At 39.4% G+C, this 22,233-nt stretch overlaps 1 protein-coding gene across 1 annotated transcript in view; it reads right to left on the reverse strand.

The window, feature by feature from the left end:
• macf1b (microtubule actin crosslinking factor 1b) overlaps positions 1-22,233 on the reverse strand; it is a 103,438-nt gene that overhangs the window by 29,870 nt on the left and 51,335 nt on the right. Inside the window, exons 32-36 of the mRNA XM_036215925.1 lie at positions 21,570-21,668; positions 16,572-19,925; positions 6,906-13,051; positions 1,372-1,483; positions 949-1,130 (exon numbers count right to left, since the gene is read on the reverse strand). Coding sequence (XP_036071818.1) covers positions 949-1,130; positions 1,372-1,483; positions 6,906-13,051; positions 16,572-19,925; positions 21,570-21,668 — 9,893 coding nt within the window. The remainder of the gene's footprint in view (positions 1-948; positions 1,131-1,371; positions 1,484-6,905; positions 13,052-16,571; positions 19,926-21,569; positions 21,669-22,233) is intronic.

Consider the following 22,233-nt stretch of genomic DNA (forward strand, 5'->3'; position numbering starts at 1 on the left):
TATGAGTTCTTGTTTTTGTGAAGACTGCGACTGGTGTGCTGTGGGAAAGCAGTCATGTTTGCCTCACGTCAAAGAGCAGGTGTGTAACCCTCCTGTGTGTTGCAGGAGCTGCAGAGGGACGTCCTCATCCACTTTGTCAGCTAACAAGTCCCTCCGAGTGCAACCAGCGGTGCTGCAGCCTTACGGCATTACCATGACAAAGCCCTGTGGTCCAATGCAGCATGATAAAGCCATGCTGGAGCTAAAAAGAAACCCCTCTATTTCACACACGCTCACAAGGGGTCAAACTAAAAGCCCTGCAAAGCGTTCCCACTTTCCCATAAGGGGCGATATGGCATGCTTGTGCACCGTACATGTCAGTCTCTATGGAAACAAGGTCTTCTTCAGATGCTACAAATAAAACTAGGAAGATCTGAAACCGACTTTTTCTCTTTGGGTTTTTGTTTTGTTTTTGGAGGTCACATGGGTTCAAACACATTTAGTCTTTTCTTTCATTTAATAACTTAGATATTCATCTCAATAGACCCCTAAATCAGAGACCTATCCAAATGTCTAAAACAAAAAAGGGGTTGGATGAGAAAAACATAGGCTAACACACCAATAAAAACAAGACAAACTTATGTTTACTTGATGGACCTCAATACTGGGAGATTGTGGGTTCAAATCCACATTTTGGGTCCATGCTTGACTAAAGTGGATGGGCGAAATATATTTAAAGCTAAAGCTAATTTACGACTAAAGTGGAAGATTTCGTTTGATTTTATGGAAACAATAAAAGTAAGTGAAGGGGGATTTCAACCCAATTCTGATCAAAACATCTGAATCCAGCTGAGTCTTTCTAGTATAAATTATAGAAGGACAAAATCTTCTTGTGTTCAGTAAATACCCTCATAATCAGATTTGAGTCCTCTTATCCAATGATCCTGCCTTTTTTTCCTGCTTCTTTGCCTCCTCCCATCTGGCTCTGATGTCTTTTCAGTCTGTTCGATCATGTGTGCAGAAGGGCCTCCAGTGCCAAGCAGTTCTGCAGCCTGGCTGGCCGGGCCAGGCACAATGAAGCCCGATTCCCCAGCCTCTGTTCCCCTAAAGAAGTCTCTGCAGGGGCTGATGAGGACCACCTCAGTACACGTCTGAAAATTTCTGGAGTGTTTACAGAAGACTAAAGGAATCAGTGGTCGAGTTACCTTGTTTTGCAAACAGCCATTTTATGTGTAAAGTGAAGGAAACCTTTTAGAAATATCTGAGTGTGGACTGCCAGGAAAACAGATAAACCATTGGCTGAATGTAGATTCTGTGACAGAGTTTTGGTCATGAGATGGAAAATGAAAGAGAAAGGAGAAAGAATGCAGACAGACGGAGGACGTAACCAACCCTGGAATCCAAAGGAGGCAGCCTCATCTCCATACACGACAGCCACTGCCTCAGCGCTCGGATCTGACCTCTGAACTCACACTGCCATTGGCTCAGCTCCTCGGCTTCTCTTCTGAAAGCGACAAGAGCTAGTCAGTGTCAAAAGCTAAAAACTCCCTATTTCTGTGTCATTTCAATTATTATTTTTTTAATTTAGCGCAAAAAGGAGCACATATTAAATTTCACACTACGTTTATACTTTGTGATTAAGCAAAAACATTAACGACGACATACAGTTTCCTTTGAATTGAGTGTAATGTGGGGTTGAATGTCTGCCTGTCAAAACTGGAATTTGAATCCTTAACCAACTGATTAGTAGAAAGTTCCGGATCCGGCCCTCTGGGTATTCTGTCCGGCCCGCCAGATCATTTTATTTTATTGTTATGAATGTCTATTGTTATATTGCGCCTATTTCCAACTCGTACAATTTTGAAAAAAGCATTTTTATGTACAGTAAAATATTGAAAGTTATTTAAGGTTTAAACTGATTTATTCTGGAATAATATTTATGCATGTTCTTATTCAGTTATTTTAAAAAGTTACGTTTTTAAAGTTTTAAAAATGCTAAAGTTTTTTAATTAGTTATTTTAAAAAGTTACAATTTTAAAGTCTTTTTTTTTATACTAATTTTTAATTATACTATTGTTATGGTCATCAGTTTATGAATCACATTTTTCGGTCAAATTCTGCTAAAAAAATATATTATTATTTTGCAAAGCTTTCCTTAACTGTTCTCAGATTTGCGACTGAGTTCCTCAAAACTCACCTGATTTTAAGTGGCACTCAAGTCAAGTGACTGAGAGCTTCTGTAAAATCTGCAAGGACTTTTTTGCCAAAAGGTGAGCCTTGGTGCTTTCGAGGTCCATACATGCTGATTGGAAGGTTTTATTTTTCATGCACAGGTTGGATTTTGTTTCACCAATGCACATAACAAAAAACAAAATCTCAAGGCTCAATGTCATTTTAATCGCAATGGATTCAATTTGTTGACCCACTCCGATTGTTGTTTGAGACCGTTCTCAGTGATCTTTTAATTAGGATTGTGCCATTTTTTTTGCTCAAATTAAGACACCTATATTGTCCAGTGTATTTTTTACAACAAAAGATATTTTTAACAGCATTTTTTTGTCTGCTTCCAATAACAATTTGAATAAGTAGTGTACTTTTAATTTTAATATTTATACTATATTACTTCTATCACAAAAAAATGCCACAAGAACATGTTAAAAACACCAACATCATCAAAGTGAGTCTTTAAGTGAATAATGGAGTTCAATATATCATGTATTTTTGTTCAGTAACTGTTAACTTTATTGTGGAAGCTGAAGCTTATAAGTCTTGGTTGATCTGTTTTGAATACTTGTGAAGAATTTTGTTTAAGAGTTAAAAAATGTACGTTGATGTGCCAATTAAAAGGGTTAAGAACATATTTATGTACGTATAAAATGTATCTTTTCTTTTTCTTTGACTGTTGCTCCCTTTTTTTCTCATTAAAAAATGTATTTGTTTTGATTTAGTTCTTCATTGCAAACAGCTTGGAGTTGGTGGATTTTGTAGATATAATGTTTCCACCGTACCTGTCCTGTACCAGTATGTCCAAATATCAGACAATACTATGCAAAATATGGCAGTTTCATGACTTTTATACTAATCAGAATATGTGCCTGTTGATTCTGGGGTTAGCAAACTAAAGAGCTGTCCAAAAACATTTTATTGTTAAGTATTTTCTTTCAACAACACCAATCTTGATCATTAAAAAAAAAAGTTATTTTTATATATTTTATTACGGGTGATGATTTCTATAATTTGGTGAAACTGCAAACGTCAGCTTAAAAAGATTAGAAATAATCTTGTTTTTTCTCAAAGTACAAAACTCGAGCCTTTAAGCTGAGACATCTCATGAGGGTCCGTCCTCTGTGTGTCATGGCATGGAACCTCAGTGCTTCTATAAACACTTCTGGACAAGAGGCAGTTTTTTCTGCTTTCCACAATCCAAAGCAATGCTCTGGAAGCTGATATACCTCACCAAGCTGTCATTCTACTGTGCTGGAGAACTATTTTATTGCTTAATTAATTGAACATATACAGTATTTAAAATATTTGACACAAGCATACCCATGATTCTGATCTTGAGCAGTAAGTTTTGGAAATCCATTCAGAAGAGCGTCTTTTTCCTGGAAGAAACAGCGTGTGAACATTTGGTGTTTTTTTTCCACTTTAACCCACTACAGATCCACATGCACACATAAGAGAAGGCTTCTTTTTCTGAGCTCCTACCTCACTGCTTCCAGCCGGGTTGGAAAGAGTTGGATCATAGTCGAGCGAACTGAGGGAAGAATTGAGGGAAGTTGAAGTCCCGTTGCTTTTGGCAACGTGCTCCTCCGCCAATCCTAGTGGCTAATGTTGACACACAGAGCAAAATATTTGTGTCTCTGTTATGAAGACACTATGTCTGAGTCTTTATGGATGATGGGATTTCTAAAGATTGGTTAAATACCAAGAAAACATTAGATAATTTAGAAATATATTTTGGGAATGATTAAAAAAAAGCTAAATACATACTGTATGTCTTTATTCCAATTTATTTAGAACACCCCTATGGTTTATTATTGAAAGGTGAAAAAGGTCAGCCTAACACTGCCCTCATGTGGTGAGCTGCTGCTTTTCTTACAAGATGTTTTGTGCCACTTGGTTTGGTAAAATGACCTCACATTTAAAAGTAAACGTGCACTTATGGACTTTATTAAACACCAGCAAATTTGATACAGCAAATGTACCATTACAGGATTCACTTATTTTTAACATAACACAGCTACCAAGCTGTAAAGTCGTATTTGAGTGAGCCTAAAACTTAATTGGATGGGTCTAAAAAAGCAAAAGCTTCCAGGATGCTTTTGTTTGTTCTCTCAAATGAAACGAGTAAAAATGAAGCATCATGCTATTCTAAAAATGTTCATCAGTCGAACACTAAGACGCTCTTGTGGCAACCAGATCTGGAGTTACTTTGTGAATACGTGCTAAGCTCAAGTCCAAGAGCATATTGAGCCGAATAACACTTTCACTTTAATCTTTTAATGATTGTAAGACTATAAATATGTATAACTTACACCAATTATTGAGACTGATAACAGTCTTGGTTGACGTCTTCACTAAAAGGTGGATTTTTGTGAACAAAATGTCTTAATTTTCACTTGTTACTTTATGTGATGCTTACATTTTTTTAGCTTTAATAAAACAAGAAATATGGACAAAATAGTTTATTGTTTAAAATATAGATGTCAGCTTTCTGTGTTGTCTTTAATTGCTAGTTGGTCCTGGATAATCTTTATAATACAGAGTATTACAAACAGTTATACTTTTTGTTTGATATATGTTGTATTAAGACTGCTGGCACATACATGGACTATTCACTAGTCCAAACATGATAAGGTTGTGAATTTAGCTGATCTTATTTTAAAAGATAAATGTTGAACTAATGTGAAAGCCATCCAAGGGCCAATCATGAAGTCTTGGCACTTTTTAAGGATTCTTTCTGAATTGTATTTAATGATACTCCAAGTATGTGAACTCGTCCTGTGCCAAACATTAAGTCATAACAAGTAAGTTATGTGTAGCTTATGGAAGCAACAGTTACAAACAGTTATTTTTTGGCAGAATCAAATGCATGAGACTGTCTCTTCTGAGCATATTTATTTACAGCGTAATGTTAAGTTCATATACAACAGAATCCTTGTCAAATCATTTGAATATAACATTGCAGCCAAAAGGAAAACCAAACAGTTGATGCTAAAGTTGACTCAATTTCATTTTACAATAAAATGTCCCCCATGTTTATGCAAAACAAGAAAGCATGCAAAAAGTCAACAAATCAAAAAACAATGCAAACAACTCAAAGATCTGATAACAAAAACAACCGTCTGTAATAAAAAAAAAAAAAGAAATGGAGGAAAAATAATGAATAATGGAGCTGGTGTAATATTATATATTTTTAATATATATATACACACTCAAGCTGTTTTACTGATATGTCCAATAGTGAATGCAGGACTGATACATTTTTGTCAATGCATAAAAACAAATATTGTATAAATATTCAAAAGATAATTCAAGTAATGAACATATGATGACAGAAGCAACAGAAAGGAAGGCGTTCATCCCAAGATGATGTTGAATTGGCCTCTGCTTTTCTCAGTGATGCACAATGAAAGGACAGACTCAAACGGAGATCTAGAAACAAATGAAAGTAACTATGAAATGAAGCAACAACAAATAATAGCAAGCAGGGGGAAAAAGGAAAATTAAATACATCTGGTTTTAAAGTTCCAATAGAAATGTTATCTTTTAAAACTGGTGTGGAATATACCTGTTTTACTGCGCGAGGAAGACTGGGACTTAAAAATCCATCCATGGAGGCGGGGAGTTGTGCTCCGGCAAGCTGAGTATCTGTGTTTGCATGTTGGTGTGACTGAAGCGCCTATAAAAACACACCAAGAAAGACAATCAGAACACATTTGAATTTTGAAAAGCTAGCTGGCGGACGCAGCTTGTGAACATACAAAGCAGCTTGGTGAGGTAAAAACTCAGAGATGAGACCAAAATTTAAAAGAAAAGATGAATAAAAGAACAAAGCAAGCATAAAACTTACAAATGAAGATTTCAACTTACAATAATAAAATTAACAGCAGGCAGCAGGTCTGTGGGTGGAGCAGGATGGAGTCTGACATCATCTTGGGATTTAGCAAGGGAGACTTGATTGACAGTTAATGTGATCAATCCAATATTTTGAGTGCAAAACAATTAGCTTGTCCACTCAATAAAAATAGCCATGATTAATGAGATATGAAACTTGTTTCAGAATGTAAAAACGTTTAATTTTGGCACTTCCTTTCATTGTTGCATTCTGTTACCGTTTCATTTTGTGGTAATTTACATGGTTAATGCATGCTGAAATTGACTGGGATCAAAGTAATGTTACCAATGTAATGTTAAAAAAAAAAAAAAACATCTCATTTTTTTTTTACAAACATTTTCATATTTTGGAGGCATCTATATATCTTATTTGAAAACATTTAATGGCATCACTGATCCATTCAATAGGTTATAAAAGAAACAAAACAAAACTAACTTAATTCAATAACATAAAGTATCTATTAGTTTCAAAAGCACTTTGTGTACATCTATAGAACATGTTATGTGAAAAATTATTGTCACTTAAAAACTGCAAAAAATTGTGCTTTCTCTGGTAATTTGTACAAGAGAAAACTTATATTTGATATTTCCCACAATAGTTTGCTATGTCCTTATGTAAAAAGCAAAAGTTTACATAAAAAGTTTAAAGTGAAAAAAAAAACATAGCCTAGATAATTCTTGTCATAAGGACTTGAAGACATGCAAAAAATAATAAATAAATATTTTCTTTGTTATTTATCTGTTACAAATGCAACTTCAAAGTGCATAGGTACTGTTGGTTCTCAGTTACTTGTTAAGAAAATCAGAATCTGCGGGTGTAGCTAGATGAGGATGTGAATGTCGAGGATGATAAGTTCATGCTAAAGCCTGGGCCAGCGTCAAAGCTTCCTCTTCTGGACCCTGTTCTGGATCCAGTCCTTGAGCCACTTCGAGAGCCGTAAGCAGATCCAGAGCCGCTGGCATTGTAGGGACTGTAGAGGCCTTTGGTAGACTGTGAAGAGGCTTCCAGGAGCCTTAGCCCAGTCCCTTCCTCAACCATGCTTTTGTCCATGGCATCTTTGAATGAGATTTTCAGTTTGGTTTTTGGACATGTAAGATATTTTGAATAGGCACTGATATCTCTTAATTTCTGGGCAGCACGGGCATCAATGGTTCCCTTTCTGATAGACTCATCTAAGGGCACTCTGCCCTCGACCTCCGGTTCAATAAGTCCACCAGTCAAATACTGAATCTCTAGGAAACGCTGGCCAGCTTCATAATACAGCCAGCCCTTCTTGAGGGCCTGGGAAGCAGACATCTTTATTTTAGTTCTTGGGTCTTCAAATCCATGAAAAGCCTTCTGGGCAAGGTTAAGGCGATCAACCATGACTTTATCCACCAAGCCTTTTTCTGTAGCTTCAGCAACTGTGAATCTTTCTCCACTATTGGGGTCAATAATACCTCCTGTACAGGCTTGGGCCTCTAATAGTCTTTGGCCAGTGATGTTATCAACCAGGTTTCTGTGCATTGCTTCTGTGACAGAAACTTTCTCTAGTGTGTCTATATCCAATATTCCTGCAATGGGTACAGTCACCTCTGTTGGGTCATTCCAAATGACTGCAGGTGGTTTCACAGAGGGTATGGGGCTCATGGTAGAGGAGTAGGAGGAACCTGTGGTTGATCCAAATGAGGAAGAACGTGAACGGAAACCACCCATACTTCCAGAAAGCATATCAGCAAACTCTGTGATGGACAGATTTCCAGATCTGTATGTATTAAGGGCATGCTGGTCAATAAGTCCACGTGAAATAGCGTCATCCACATCATATTGTCTGCCTGACTTTCTGTCAATAATTAGGGACTTCACAGAGCCATCAGAAGAGGTCATTGTTATTTCTTCCCATTCACACTCCTGCTCAGAAAGCTCCAAATAGGTTTGGTGGTCAATTAGCCCATTTCTGTAGGCCTCATATACAGTCATTTCTTTGCCTGTTTCTGGATCTACAATGACAACTCTGCGTTTGCGAACTGAGGATTTGGAGGAAGTTTTCCTTTCCCGACTTTTTTGTTTTAGTAGAAGGAGCACCAGGCCAGTATCAGCATCACTGATACACCTCTCCATCAGCTGAAGGTACGTTAGATTTTCTTCAGTGTTGGGATCAAAGAACCCTTTGGTGTCATCAGATGGGTCTGACAGGATTTCATTCATTTCTTCATCAAAGAATCCACGATTGTAAGCCACCTCAACAGGAAGTCGATGACTTTCTTCAGGGTCAATGATTCCACCTGTGGCAATCTGGGCTTCAAGTAGACGGATACCATGATCTTTCAAGATGAGGCCCTTTTTCATTGCCTGAAATAGGGAGATTGTTTTGCCTGAGTAAGGATCTCTGTATCCAGTCACTGCCCTTTCAGCAGAGAGAAGTTTGTCTTTAAACTCTGGTCCCACTATTCCCATCTTTACAGCTTCATTGACAGTCAGCTTAAGATTCTTGATTGGATCTATCACATATCCAGTAGCTGCCTGGGCCTCAAGAAGTTCAAAAGCAGTTCCTGGCCTAATCATGTTCCTCTTCATGGCCTGGTATATAGATAAACGTTCTTTTGTGGACTCCAAAAATACACCAGCAATGCAGCCTGTTCCCTGGAGATACCTTGAAAGTCTGTTGCTAACCTCTTCCACAGATAGGAGGCCTTCATTTAAATCGATAACAGTCTGTTGGTCAATGATTTGTGAACGAATCAACTCCTCCATTGTGATCTGTTTTCTTAGACCTTTAAAAGTCAGTCTCTTGTCTCCCAAAGACAGAAGGCGCAATCCATTATCTAGTTTGCATCTCTTGAGCAATTCTCCATATGACACTTTCTCATCTGTGACAGGATCAACAAAACCTTTAACGTCATCAGTCAACTTCTCATTGATCTCCTTATTGATATAACCTCTTTGCAAGGCAATGTCTGCAGGTAAGTGGAACTGGAATTCTGGATCAATTATTCCACCAGTAGCCGTTTGTGCCTCAAGCATTTTCAGAGCATAGTCTTCAGGAACAAGATCCTTCTTCATTGCTTGGAAGAGTGAGATGACTTTGCCACTATATGGATCTTTGTAACCTGTGACAGCTCTTTCAGCTGAAAGAAGTTTGTCATGGATTTCAGGTCCAACAACACCCTTGCGAACAGCTTCATCCACAGTCAGCGTCTCATTCTTAATTGGGTCAACAATAAATCCTGTCGCTGCTTGTGCTTCAAGGAGGCTAAGACCTATTTCTGGGTTAAGGAAACCTCTTTTCATTGCTTGGTATATGCTTATCCTTGAACTCAAGTCTGTTGTGACTCCAGCAACACAGCCTGTGCCATAGAGATACTGTTTTACACTGCTTAGCTCCATGATGTCACGGATGTTTCTCTTTCCCTGTTTAAGGAGGTTGTATGTCTCCAGGTCGATAATGCGTGCGTTGTAGAGCTCTTCGATTGTTATCCTTCGTCTTATAAACTGATAAGTCTGTGGGTTGTCATTTCGGATGATCTCTCTTTGTTCCATTATCTCAATAATGATGATGATCATCCGTTCTTTAGTGATTTTACCTGAACGGTATTCATCCATGAGTCTTTGCCTCTCTTGCTCTGGAAGTAAATTTGAATTTACAACATCCCAGAGACTCATTGGTTTGTCAGAAAGGCCTTCAATTGGAATGTCAATTTGGGTATTGGCCAGATCACTTTGTGTTTGTTCTTCTGTATAGAGGTATGTCTTCTCTACCACAGTTGGAGACTGGGGCTTTGAAAGTGGAAGAATGTACAGACCTGTGTCTTTATCTCTCTGGCATTTGTCTTTGAGCTGCTTGTAGGTTACATTCTCATCGGTTTCTGGATCTGAGAAAGCCTTGTTGTCTTCAGATGGTTCAGACAAGGTCTTAGCAATTTCTCTGCTGAAAAGATTTTTCTGGCATGCAACATCAATGGGTACACGATGACTGTTTACAGGGTCAATGATTCCTCCACTGACCATCTGTGCTTCCAGCATGGGCATGGCATGTTCTTTAAGAATGAGATCTTTTTGCATTGCTTCAAAGAGGGAGATTTTCTGTCCTGTAAATGGGTCCTTGTAACCAGTGACAGCTTTCTCTGCAGAGAGAAGTTTTTCATGCAGCTCAGGGCCAACAAGGCCTGATTTCACTGCTTCATCTACTGTTAGACATTGATTTCTCACTGGATCTACAATAAACCCACTTGCAGCTTGAGCCTCAAGCAGTGAAATGCCTGTGTTGTGTCTGATGATCTTTTTCTTCATTGCTTGGTAAATGCTTGTTTTCTCTTTAGTTGGTTCAAGGTAAATACCAGCAATGCACTCTGTTCCCTGAAGGTAACTGCTGACTTTGGGATTCTCGCTGACCTGTTTAGGTGTTGTTTTGCCTTGTTGAATGCGATCAAATGTTGGTTTATCAATGATTTTGGAATCATACAGAGAGTCTGCTGGGACAAGATCTCTAAGTCCCTTAAAACTGGACTCTTCCCGTTTCTTGGCCTCTTTCTCATTGACAACTGTGATAATAATTTTGATTATCTTTTCAATTGTGAGCTTTCCAGACCTAAACTGTCTTAGTAGGTCAAGTCTCTGTTCCTCAGTGAAATACTCTGAGTTTATAATTTCCCAGAGGGTCATTTTCCTGCCCTTAAATGGTCCAGATTCAAGTTCCACAGTTGCCTGAGTCATAGCCTCTTTTGTTTGAGCTTCAGTGTATGTTGATTCCTCCTTGTCATTGATTGCTTCATCTGACAAAGGAAGAAGTTGCAGACCACTTTTCTTGTCGGTAAGGCATCTCTGGAAGAGCTGTGAGTATGTGACTTGCTCTTTTGTGTTTGGGTCAAAGAAACATTTGGCGTCATCAGTTGGGCTGCTGAGTGACTGTTTCATTTCGTTATCAAAATAATTTCTTTTGCAAGCCACATCATGAGGAAGACAATGGCTCTTCTCTGGGTCAATTATCCCACCAGTGGTCATTTGAGCATCAAGCAGTCTTATTCCTTGCTCTTTAGGTATGAGATCTTTTCTCATTGCTTGGAAGAGAGATACTGTTTTTCCAGTGTAGGGATCTTTGTAACCTGTAACAGCTCTCTCTGCTGACAGGAGCTTTTCATGTAACTCAGGACCAACAACAGCAGCTTTGACAGCCTCGTCAACTGTGTACTTCTTGTTTTGAACAGGGTCAACCATATAGCCTGTTCCTGCTTGTGCTTCAAGCATTTTCAAGGCAATCTCAGGCCTCATCATTTTCTTCTTCATGGCTTGATAGAAGGACATTATTTCCTTGGATGAGTCAATGATTACTCCTGCTATGCAGTTTGTGCCCTTCAGTGCTTTACTGACTGGGCTCATTTCAGACACTTCTTTCACTGTTATTTTTCCCTGATTCAACTTGTTGTATAGATCTTTATCAATGATTGCAGATTCTAGAAGCTCGCTGGCAGGAACAGGTGCTCTAAGGCCATCAAAGGTGATTTCATTCTTCTTCTCTTTCTCTTCAGTCACAGTTATCACAATTTTGATGATCTTTTCAATTGTGATTTTGCCAGTCCTGTACTGACGGAGGAGGTCCTTTTTCTGATCTTCAGTGAAGTACTCTGAGTTTATTATCTCCCATATTGTGACAGTTTTTCCTTTGAATCTCCCAAATGGTACAGAGACCGTTGTTTTGCTAAAAACATCTTTGGTCTCTTCTTCTGTGTACATACTGGAGCACTGAGCAGCTTTGTCTGTGATTGGAAGTAGCAACATACTCGTCTGAGGGTCTGTGGTGCATCTTGCCATTAGCTCAGAATAGGTCAAGGGCTCCTGAGTGCTCGGGTCAAAGAATCCTTTTGTGTCATCTGAAGGATTCTCCATGATCTTATTTATTTCTGCATCGTACTGCCCTTGTTTGCAAGCTGTTGCATTGGGTACGCGGTGACTGTTGATGGGATCAACGATGCCACCAGTGGCAAGCTGGGCCTCGAGGATTCTAATGGCCTGGTCATGTTCTATCAGCCCCTTCTTCATCGCTTCAAAGACAGAGACTTTTCCTCCAGTGTATGGATCCTTGTAGCCAGTGACAGCCCTCTCAGCTGAGAGCATTTTGTTGTGTAGTTCAGGTCCAATCACACCTTCCTTGACAGCCTCATTCACTGAGAGTTTCTGATTCTTGATGGGGTCTAGAATATAGCCAGTGGCAGCTTGTGCCTCAAGAAGGATCAGGGCTGTGCCAGGTGTAATCTTCTTCTCTTTTAATGCTTGATAGACTGACATCTTTTGATTAGTGGGTGACAAAACACCAGCAACAGCATTTTTTCCTTTAAGAATTTTCTTTAGATTTTCAGTCTCAGCAAGGTCTTGTACAGTTGTTTTGCCATTTTTCAGTTTTTCAAAGTCTTTCTTGGGCAGAAGACCAACCTCGTGAAGTCTGCTTGCGGGCACTTTATCACGGATGCCATCAAAAGATAATGGATCCCGTTTCTTGTCTAAACTGTCTACCATGTCACTAGCGTTTTGACCATTGTAAACTGTCTTTGTTGTCTCAGCAACAATAACTTCTTTTTCAGGGACTTTCTGGGCTTCTTCAAGCTGTTGCAGCTTCTCACGCAGTTTCTGATTCTCCTCAGCAAGGATCTTTTCCTGCTCTAGTCTCTTCCTCTCCAGCTCTTGCATTTCCCTTTGCCTGTTCAGCATTTCTTGCTCTGCCTCTTTTTGCTTACTAAGGGCTGCATCCATGTTAGCTTGGAGTTTCCTCTTCTCCTCCTCCATCTGCTGTTTCTGTCTTTCCTGCTCATCTTTGAGAGCCTTTGCCTTTCTGACTTCTTCTTCAAACTGGCTCTCTAGTCTCTTTTTCTCATCTTCAATTAGCTTCTCTTTCCGTAACAGCATCTCTTTTTCAGTCAGGAATGTCTGCTGAAGCAATGTCTTCTCATGCTCCATTTGTTTCTGCTGTGCATCAGCCATCTGACAGAGAAAGAAGAAAAAATAATTAGTTAGCAGGTACTTTCAGAGATGACAGTAGTCATTCACTTGTAAACTTACATTTTAATGTTTTTTCTTGGTAAACTTTTAGGAAAAGTAGCTATACAATGCACTCTGCTATGCACATAAGCGTAAAAAAATCTGTGTTATAACTTGCATTTTTAATAGGTAATAATGAGGATCTACAACTAAAATCAGGACTAACACTTTATGATTATTTTTGGTATAATGCAAGTCTGGGGTAAAAACAAACTTGTCTATTTTAACTTAATGCAGACTGCATCTAAACTTAAACTTTAAAAGCTATAGATAAACTTGAATAAGGTCATTATGGCGTTGTTTCATTAATTAGTTATTTAGTTTTTTTGTGATGACAGTAAAGCAGAATGTTAAGTTTCATAAAAACTAAAACGTACACTCTCAAAATTTAATTTTCGCTTTATAAGTTTGAATCTTAAGTAGAATTTTTAAATATACAAAGGTCAAAGGGCTAAAATCTTTAATCCCAACTGTTCTCCTAAGTAGATTTTTATCTGTTTAATACCACCTTATATAGATTATAATTTACAGATTTTTAGGTTTTCTAGACCAGAGTTCTGCGACATCAGGCTCCAAAGCCACGTGTGGCTCTTTTGTTCCTACATTAAGGCTCTTTGACTCTGAAGAAACATACTAGCAATTTATTTAAATTTTGTGCTTTTTTGGCATTGATGTTTATGTTTTTAACCTGAGGTTTAAAAACTTTTTTTTTTTTACTGTTGCTTACCAATCCTCCAAAATTGAGATGTCATGACTAAGCAAAACGATGGTTAAAGGTTTATTGTGAGAAGTATTTGTTAATAGAAAAAGTTTAAAGCACATTTTTTAATCTTCGGCTGCACAATAGTGTCTAGTTGCTGTTCAGAGGCAAAGTCCTTAAAGACCCACTCCAATGAAAACAACTTTTTTGTGTGTTTTTAACAAGTTTTGGTAGCATTTTTCTTATCATAGAGGACCTATAAAAATATCTTAGGATTAGAACTGCGTTTCTCCTTATTTCTTTAATCAAATTGTGTTGGATCAGAATTATTTTTGCATCATTATGTTTTCACCACTAATGCCAGCTTCAATTTAGAAGCTCGCGCGTGCAGACAGAGCTTGCAGCAAAGAGGATGGGAAGGGGGCGGGATTGCGCCGAGCCAACAGTTCTGTCCAGAAGCCAGAATTGTATTTCTAATGAGCTACTGCCGCTGGGTATAAAATATGTCTTAAAAAACAACATAGGCTTTTTGATTTTGAAAAGACAACTGGTACTGATTTTACTAGAGTGAAAAATATGGTTGGAGTTGGACTTTAAAAGTATATAACCACAATAGTGGAGCCAGTTATTGAAATAATTGAGTACTTTGTGATACAAGCACCAAATTTAGCATAGATGTACCTTAGGATACCCACTTTCAGAAAAGCATATTAGCCATGAAAAAAAAAAATCCAAGATTTTGAAATATATCATATATATCTATAATGGTAAATAGTATAGTATATATATATATATATATATATATATATATATATATATACTATACTATTATATATATCTATTTAGTATATAATAGTATAGTATGCATATATATATTTAGTATATAATAGTATAGTATATATATATTTCTAATAGTATTCTGAAGTTATGCCTCAAGACTGCATTTTGGGCGTGAACAGCCCATATCATTGATACTAGTGCAAAAATACATCTTTGTAACACTTTTGTAAGAAAAATTGCATGTATGGCCACCATCTTTACAAATAGCTGGATTTTTTTGATTTTTCTCATGGCTAATGTGTTTTTCTGAAAGAAGAGATCCTAAGATACATGCATTGACAGTTAAGCTCTTGTAACACAAAATGCAGGATTTGTATGAAATATCAACCCAACTGGCTGAGCTACAAGTAAATTTGCTGCAGCAGGAGGACCTAGGTTGATACAGGGTGCACTATATTCTGCAATGCACTTGTATGTGATTATGTCAAAAGTAGAGGAAGTTAAAGTTGTTATCTATAGGAAATATCAATTATTAAAAATATATAAAATATACATTTAATAAGTGAATTGCTTGATAGTCGCACAAACATGTATTACATTTATTTTCCCTAATCAGCAAGAAGTGAGACATTGCAGCTCCTGCTTGGTTTTGGTTAGTAAGACACTGGACCAAATGTTTTTTGTATTAAAGGTTGGAGAACCCCTGGTCTAGATTAACTTAAAGGTAATGACTGGCTTGTAAAATCACATAATCTCTAAATTCTTAAGTTTCTTTAAGTCCATCTAGTTACCATGAGGTACAATCTAGATCTTAAATATTTGACCGTTTATTGTTTTATGCTTCAGTTGCATTTAGATGTCCCTTCAACCTCAAAGCTAATTGTTTTAGAAAAGTAAAAAGCAAAAGTACTTTAGCCCATACTACTGGGCTCTTGATCGTACTACTTTTGTGAAAATGTAATGTTACGATAATATAATAATAAGAATGTACAAAGCCCATAGAGGGTAAGTAAAAACAATTAAAGTAAAAAAAAAAAAAAAAAAGTTTTGGTTACTAAGCGGTGCGCACCAGATAGTAATTGATCTTTTTTCCCTAAAAATGTTGGTGGAAAAAAACGTTTTTATCTTGTTACCACCTAGTGCCACCAGGTAGTAACTTAAAACCCCTTTGTTTTGTACTTGAAGTAAAAAAAAATCTGGTTACTAATTGGTGCGCACCAGACAGTAATTAATATTTTTTTTTTAAAAACTGAAGTTAGAAAAGAAAATTATGGTCACTTTCTGGTCCAGTTAGTAACCAGATTTTTTTTCAACTTTAATAATAAAAAAAATAAAAAAAATTGCTTACATTTTTTTTTTAACTTCTATGTCCCTTTAGGGGTTCTGTAATAATGCAATAATTAAAAAAAAAACTACATCTGCTTAAGCCTGGTTGCTCTTTTGAGCATGTCTTTTGTAGGATAATCCTGGTTTTTATTGAGTTGGTCAATAAAAATGGTGATGAGATCAGTTTAACTAAAATTTCATAAACTACGATTGCGTTTTAGGTTTGTGTACAGTCTAACTCATTTAATATCATTACCTGTCAGTGATTATTTTTGTGCTTGTTTAGCAAACAAATGTATCATTTAGAGGTTTTCTATATCATAGCACTTCCATGAATTGGCAAAAATGTATTTATTTTATCATTTGATTTGCTGTTGGAGTCATGATGGTAGTGAATGTCTAATTTAAAAGGGATTTGAAGGGTAGAAACTTAAAGCGAAATGGTGCATGTCTTTAAACGATAAAAAAAGCATTCAAGGAGACGATGGGCATGAGCACAGTGCACTGTAAGAAAATCAAAATATTTCAAATTAAAAGTACAGATTCATGATTAGTAAAATCAGAGAAAGAAATAGAGATTTTTTAAAGAGAGAAGTGTTAGTCCTTAGAGTTAACAATGACATGAGCTGCTCTGCTATGCCATCTTTGACACAATACCTCTTTGGACTTATTTTGAAGTTCCTCAGCCTCCTGTTTCAGTCTAGCCTTCTCATTCTCTAGGTCTGTGATAGCTTTGCGTAAATCATCGGCCTCTTTGCTGGAATTTACTCTCTCGTATTCCAGTCTCTGAACTGCAGTCATTTTTTCTTTGGTGGCGATCTCCGTTTCATGGAGACGAGCAGCCACAGCATCCGCCTGTTTCTTGAATTTTTTAGCCTCGTCTTCGGCTTTTGCCTGAGCTTCACTCAGCTGAGAGACCTGGAGCTTGAGTTTTTCCGCTTCAGTTGTGATTTCTAGTTGCCTCTTCCTCTCTGCTTGAAGTGAACGCTGGTATTCCTCCGTCTCCTCCTCCAGGCGCTGCTGCATTTGCTGCTTGTCCTCCAGAAGCTTCTGTGCTTGTTCCTGAGCCAGGTCTTTCTGTCTCTGGAGCATCTCCGCCTCAGCTCGGAGTCGGGAGGCTTCCTGTATGGCTTGTATTTTCTCTTTGAGGATTTTTTCTGCAAGCGCTTGTTGCTGGTTGAGGTCCTCTTCGGCGATCTGCCTCAAGCGTGCCGCCTCTTGGGCCTCCACACTTAGTCTGGCAGCTTCCTCTGCCAGTTTTTTCAAATTCTCGGCCTCGTTAGCGAAACACTTCTGCGTGTTGTTCTTGTTATCTAAGATGAGACGCTGGTTTTCCTCCTCAATTCTCGTTTTCAGCTTGACCAGTTCCTCCATCTGAACCTTGACTTTGAAAAGCTCCTCCTCCACTTGGCTTCTTTGCTTGACAGCATCGTCCACCTCGTCCTTCAGCCGCTGCAGTTCCCCGTCCAGGAGGGATTTCTGCTTGTCCGTTTCATCCAGCTGAAGCCTGACTTTGGTGAGCTCCTGCTCCACTTGAAACTTCTGCTTCAGGGTTTGCTCGGCTAACTTTTTGTGCTTCGCCATCTCGGTGTCAGCTTGCTGTTTCTGCTTGAGGGCGGCGGCTTCAGCCTGCGCTCGCTTTGCGGCTTCAAACTCGGCCTCCTTCCTCAGCCTCTCGGCATCCTCTTGAGCCTTGGCTTGGTTTGCAGCTTCTTGCTCGGCGGCAGCTTTCTGCCGCTCTGCGTCCTCCGCTTGTTGACGAAGGAGAGCCGCCTCTCGTTCGGCTTTCTGCTTCGCATTCTCCGCCTCGATGGCCAGCTTTTTTGCTTTCTCGTACTCTTCTTTCAGCTTCTTCTGCGTGATGCTGTCCTCCTTTTGTTGAGCAAGGACGCTCTGTACTTGTTCCTCAGCTGCGTTGCACTTCAGAGCTGCCTGCTGGGCTGCAACGATCTGCTTCTCGGCTTCTTTGTCAGCCTCTTCTTTCTGCAGTTTGGCTTCTTCTGCTCTCTTTTTCAGCCGCTCCAGCTCCTCCTGGGCCGATTTGCGCTGTCTGGCAGCCTCCTCTTCTGCGGCAGCAATCTTCTTGACTTTTTCCTCAGCATCCCTCCGTCTCTTCTCCTCCTCCAGGGCAAGCTTCCTCAACTTCTCAGCTTCCTCTTCTGCTCTCAGCTTGCTTTGCTGGGTTTCTTCGGCAATGTTTTTCAGCTTATTCAGCTCCAGCTCCAGATCAAGCTTTCCAGATGAGGCCTTTTCAAAGTTGAGCTTGAGAATTCGGATTTCCTCTTCCACAGCCCGTCTTTGCTTCAGCGTTTCGTCTACTAACGCTCTTTGTCTTTCCATTTCGACCTCAGAGGACTTTTTGAGCTGAACTATCCTTGCCTCGATGTCCTGCTTGTGTTGGTTAGCTTGGTCCTCCAGGGCTTTCCTCTGGTAAGCCTCATCCTCTGCTTGCCGGCGGAGTCTCTCGTTTTCTGCCTCCTTCTCTTTCAGGGCAATCTCAGCTTCTGTTTTTAGTCGAGTGGCTTCACTGATGGCGGCAAGCTTTTCTTTGAGGATCCTCTCGGCCTCAGCTCTCTGGCGAGCTGCTTCTTCCTCCGCCATTTGCCGCTGATGCTTGGCGTCCTCAGCGATGGCTCTCAGCTTGCTGGCCTCTTCGGCCAGGTCCCTCATTTTGGCAGCTTCAGCTTCCAGCAGCTGCTTGCTCTTCTCGGTGTTGGACATGGACTCCTTGTCTGCAGTTGCCTTCAGCTGGATGAGCAAATCCATTTCACTCCTGACTTTGGTCAGCTCGTCTTCTAGCTGTTTTCTCTGTTGCTGGGCTGCAGCGACTTCATTCTTCAGGCGGTAGAGTTCATCTTCGAGGAGACACCGCTGCTGCTCGGCGTTGTCAAAGTCGGCCCGGAGACGGATGAGCTCCTGCTCTGCTGTCAGCTTCTGCTGGGATGTGCTGTCAGCCAGCTTCCGCTGCCTCTCCAGCTCCCTCTCAGCCATTTCCTTCTGCTTCAAGGCCGACTCCTCAGCTTTGGCTCTCTTCTTAGCTTCTCGCTCTGCCTCCTCCTTCTGTTTTTCGGCTTCTTCTTGAGCAAGGCTCTTTTTGTGTGCTTCTTCCTCCGCTTGGAGTCTCAGGCGAAGAGCCTCGTTGGCCTTCTGCCTCCACTTCTCCAGCTCCTTCTCTGCGTCTTCTCTGGCGTTTTCCGCGTCCTCCTGTTGTTTCTTGAGATGTGCCGCTTGTTGCTGCAGCTGGAGGACGGTGCCGTGCTCCTGCTTGAGTGATTCCTCCAACTTTGAGGTCTTTTCCACAAATGAGATGTGTTTGCTCTGCAACTCGGCAGCTGCGCTCTTCTGAGCTGCTTCGTGAGCCACCATGATCTGTTTTTCCTTTTCCACCTCCGCCTGTTTGACTCTCCTCTCTGCCTCCTCAGCTTGTCTCTTGAGGTTCTCCAGGTCTTCAAGAGCTTTTTGCTTTTGCCGAGCAGCTTCCTTCTCTGCCTCCGATTTCTGTTTGAGCTCCTTTTCCGCAAGGTGCTTCTTCTGCGACTCTTCGTGAACTTGCCACCGGAGCTTCTCCGCTTCCTCCTGGGCGGCTTTCCTGAGTCTCTCTGCTTCCTCCGCTCGATTGCGGAGTTGCTGGAGCTCAGATTCCGCCGTGGACTTTTGTTTCAAAGTTGTCTCAAGCTGGATCCTGATGAGGTGGATTTCATCCTCGATTTTGGCACGGCTCTTTAAAGCCTCGTCCACCTGTTGGCTTTTGTCCTTGATCTGCTGCTCGGAGAGGTTTCTGAGTTCGTGCAGCTCCAGCTCCACGTTGCTCTTCTGCTTCTCTGCGTCTACAGTGGCGGTTTCCCTCCTGCTTACTTCCTCCTGCATTTTGAGCAGCAGCTCTTGAGCCTCTTTCTCAGCCTTAGCGATGGCCTTTGCGTGAGCTTCAGCTAACTGCTTTTGTTTTTCTAACTCAGCCTGCATGTCCGCCATCTTTTTTTGCTCTTCCGCTTTGAGTTTCTGTGCAGCTTTCTGCATTAGTGGAAGCAAATGGTAAAGAAAGGATTATAATCAAGCATGACAGGTTAAAGGTAATACTTTACATCAACTTGCTCGCCACAGTGTGTGCATAAGTTGTTGTTACTTTGGTAATCAGGCCCAAAAACACACTGGTTTAGGAGCAAATTAATGTAGCGTATGACCTCAGTAATGTTAATAATGTGATTAGCTCAAAGAAGAAATCAACAATTCGATGCAAATTAGATGCACATTCGTCAAAGTGATGTTAAATTCATGATGCAAATGAAAAAAAAAACAATCACAAGGCAATTCAGGAAAAGGGAAAATAAATCAGTTAATGTATGGAAACAAACGTCACTTCAAAACACAGCAAGAAAATCATGACATGCATCTGTAGCTGCGCAACTGACTTGATGAAATAAGTAGCAATGATTTTTAGACAGTCCGCTTGTTGCTGAACGATTCATTTGTTTTTGCCTTCTGCTGTTAGCAGCGATGAGACAAACGTTCGGATTTATTAGATTAAATAAATACAGATTTTTTGCCAAGGGCTCCCTTGAAAAAGAGGTTTTAAATCTCAATGGGAACCACTCTGGTTAAATAAAGGTTAATAATAACCATAAAATAAGATAATTTCATAAATCTTTCATAACATTTCTAAAGACAATGTTTTACTTTTATTTCTTAAAGTGTAGTCTTTTAGATTTATTCCATCCCATGCACTGGGGGTTCTTTAAATCACTGTTAGTACAAAATAATACAAGACGGGACTTTCAGTTACAGTCAGCGTTAATCAGAAAAACAGCCGATGTAAACGGCGCCAAATAAGCGGAAGATTTGCAGATTATTAGGACAAAAAGGAGGCTATAAAGTTTCAGCAAAAGTTCTGAAAATCAAAAAAACGCAAGGAGAGTCCAAATGCTGTTAGAGGAGAAACGTAGATGTTAAGATGACAAAATGAGGCACAAAACACTCCACACCGAGTCATTTACCTTTTTAGTGCTCAGACAAGTTAAGCATTCATCATGGACAAGCACTGGCAAGCATTTAAAAGAAGCAAGGACACAAACATAACATCAGGTTAGAAAAGGATGTGGATCCGTCAAGTTGTGTTAAATCAGGAAATGATGGAACAGAAACAGAGTTTACCCTCAACACAAATGAAAGGTCAAGGGGGGGAAATGAGAAGTGAAGGGAGTGAAAGAAAGAACCCCTCATTGTAAACGTACCACACACACGGAACGGATGGAAAAAAAGTTCACCCTCGCCTTTTTCAACCCTCCTTTTAGAGCTTAAGAGAAGAATCTGCTTTGATTCCTCACGTTCTTGAATGTGAGCACACTCCAAACACGTGCACGCCGTCTGTTCGCAATCGTCATCTTCAGCTTTATTTTGACATGTTCCTTCCTGAAGCTTCTGGCTGTCAGGTCAGCTACGGCATGCCAGCATTATCATGCACAACCCGTGTAAAGGAAGTGATTGTCACTCTTACATTAAGTGTCATGTGTGTCATGAGACAAGCAGAAAAAAACGTGTGTGTTTTTGCATGCATGTGTGTGACTTGATGGGAACGTGTTTGTTTGTGTGTTTGTTTGTTTTGGTTAGGTTTGTGTTAGAATCTAGTTTGTTTGGGACCCTCAGGCAAATGTCACGCACCTCCTCGTCCTCCAGGCGGCGCTGCGTCTCAGTGATGAACTTGATGTACTGACTCGTGAGAGTCATCAGCTCGCTGTATCGAGTCCTCAGAGTGACATACTGATGCGGAAAGAGAAAAAGAAATCCCAACAATTGATTAGATTTAGCTTTATAGTCTACATTTACATTGATTATCCAGAATATATATGTTTTTTTTTTCCCAAATAATTACTTTAAACATGATTTTTTAATACTATCCATTATTATATGAGCAGTAAAAACTGTAATAATTAAGTAAAGAATAGAGACTTCACATTTCAACAAATTTAGCTGAAGATAAAACATTCCTGATCTCAATGTCATCAAAACTTATAACACCCCACTACCAGCAGTTTTTAAATAAATCTTAAAAATTTTTACATTTACTGATGTTACTTTTTTTCTCAGCACACACAGCATAAACAAGTCCCATATAAATAAATCAGAACCTTGTAACCCATTGAAAGATCTTCTTTAAAAAAACAATGAATAAATAAATTAACAAAGAAATCTGTCAATATTGTAAGAAAAGTTTTTTTTTTTGTCACTAATACAAGTTTTCTCAAATAAAGATTTTTTTTTTTGCCATTGAAAAACTTTATTGATAAGATTATTTTTCTTGCAAAACAGAAAATACCTTTTTTTT

Source organism: Oryzias melastigma, linkage group LG16 (genome assembly GCF_002922805.2).
Source record: "Oryzias melastigma strain HK-1 linkage group LG16, ASM292280v2, whole genome shotgun sequence".
NCBI lineage: Eukaryota > Metazoa > Chordata > Actinopteri > Beloniformes > Adrianichthyidae > Oryzias > Oryzias melastigma.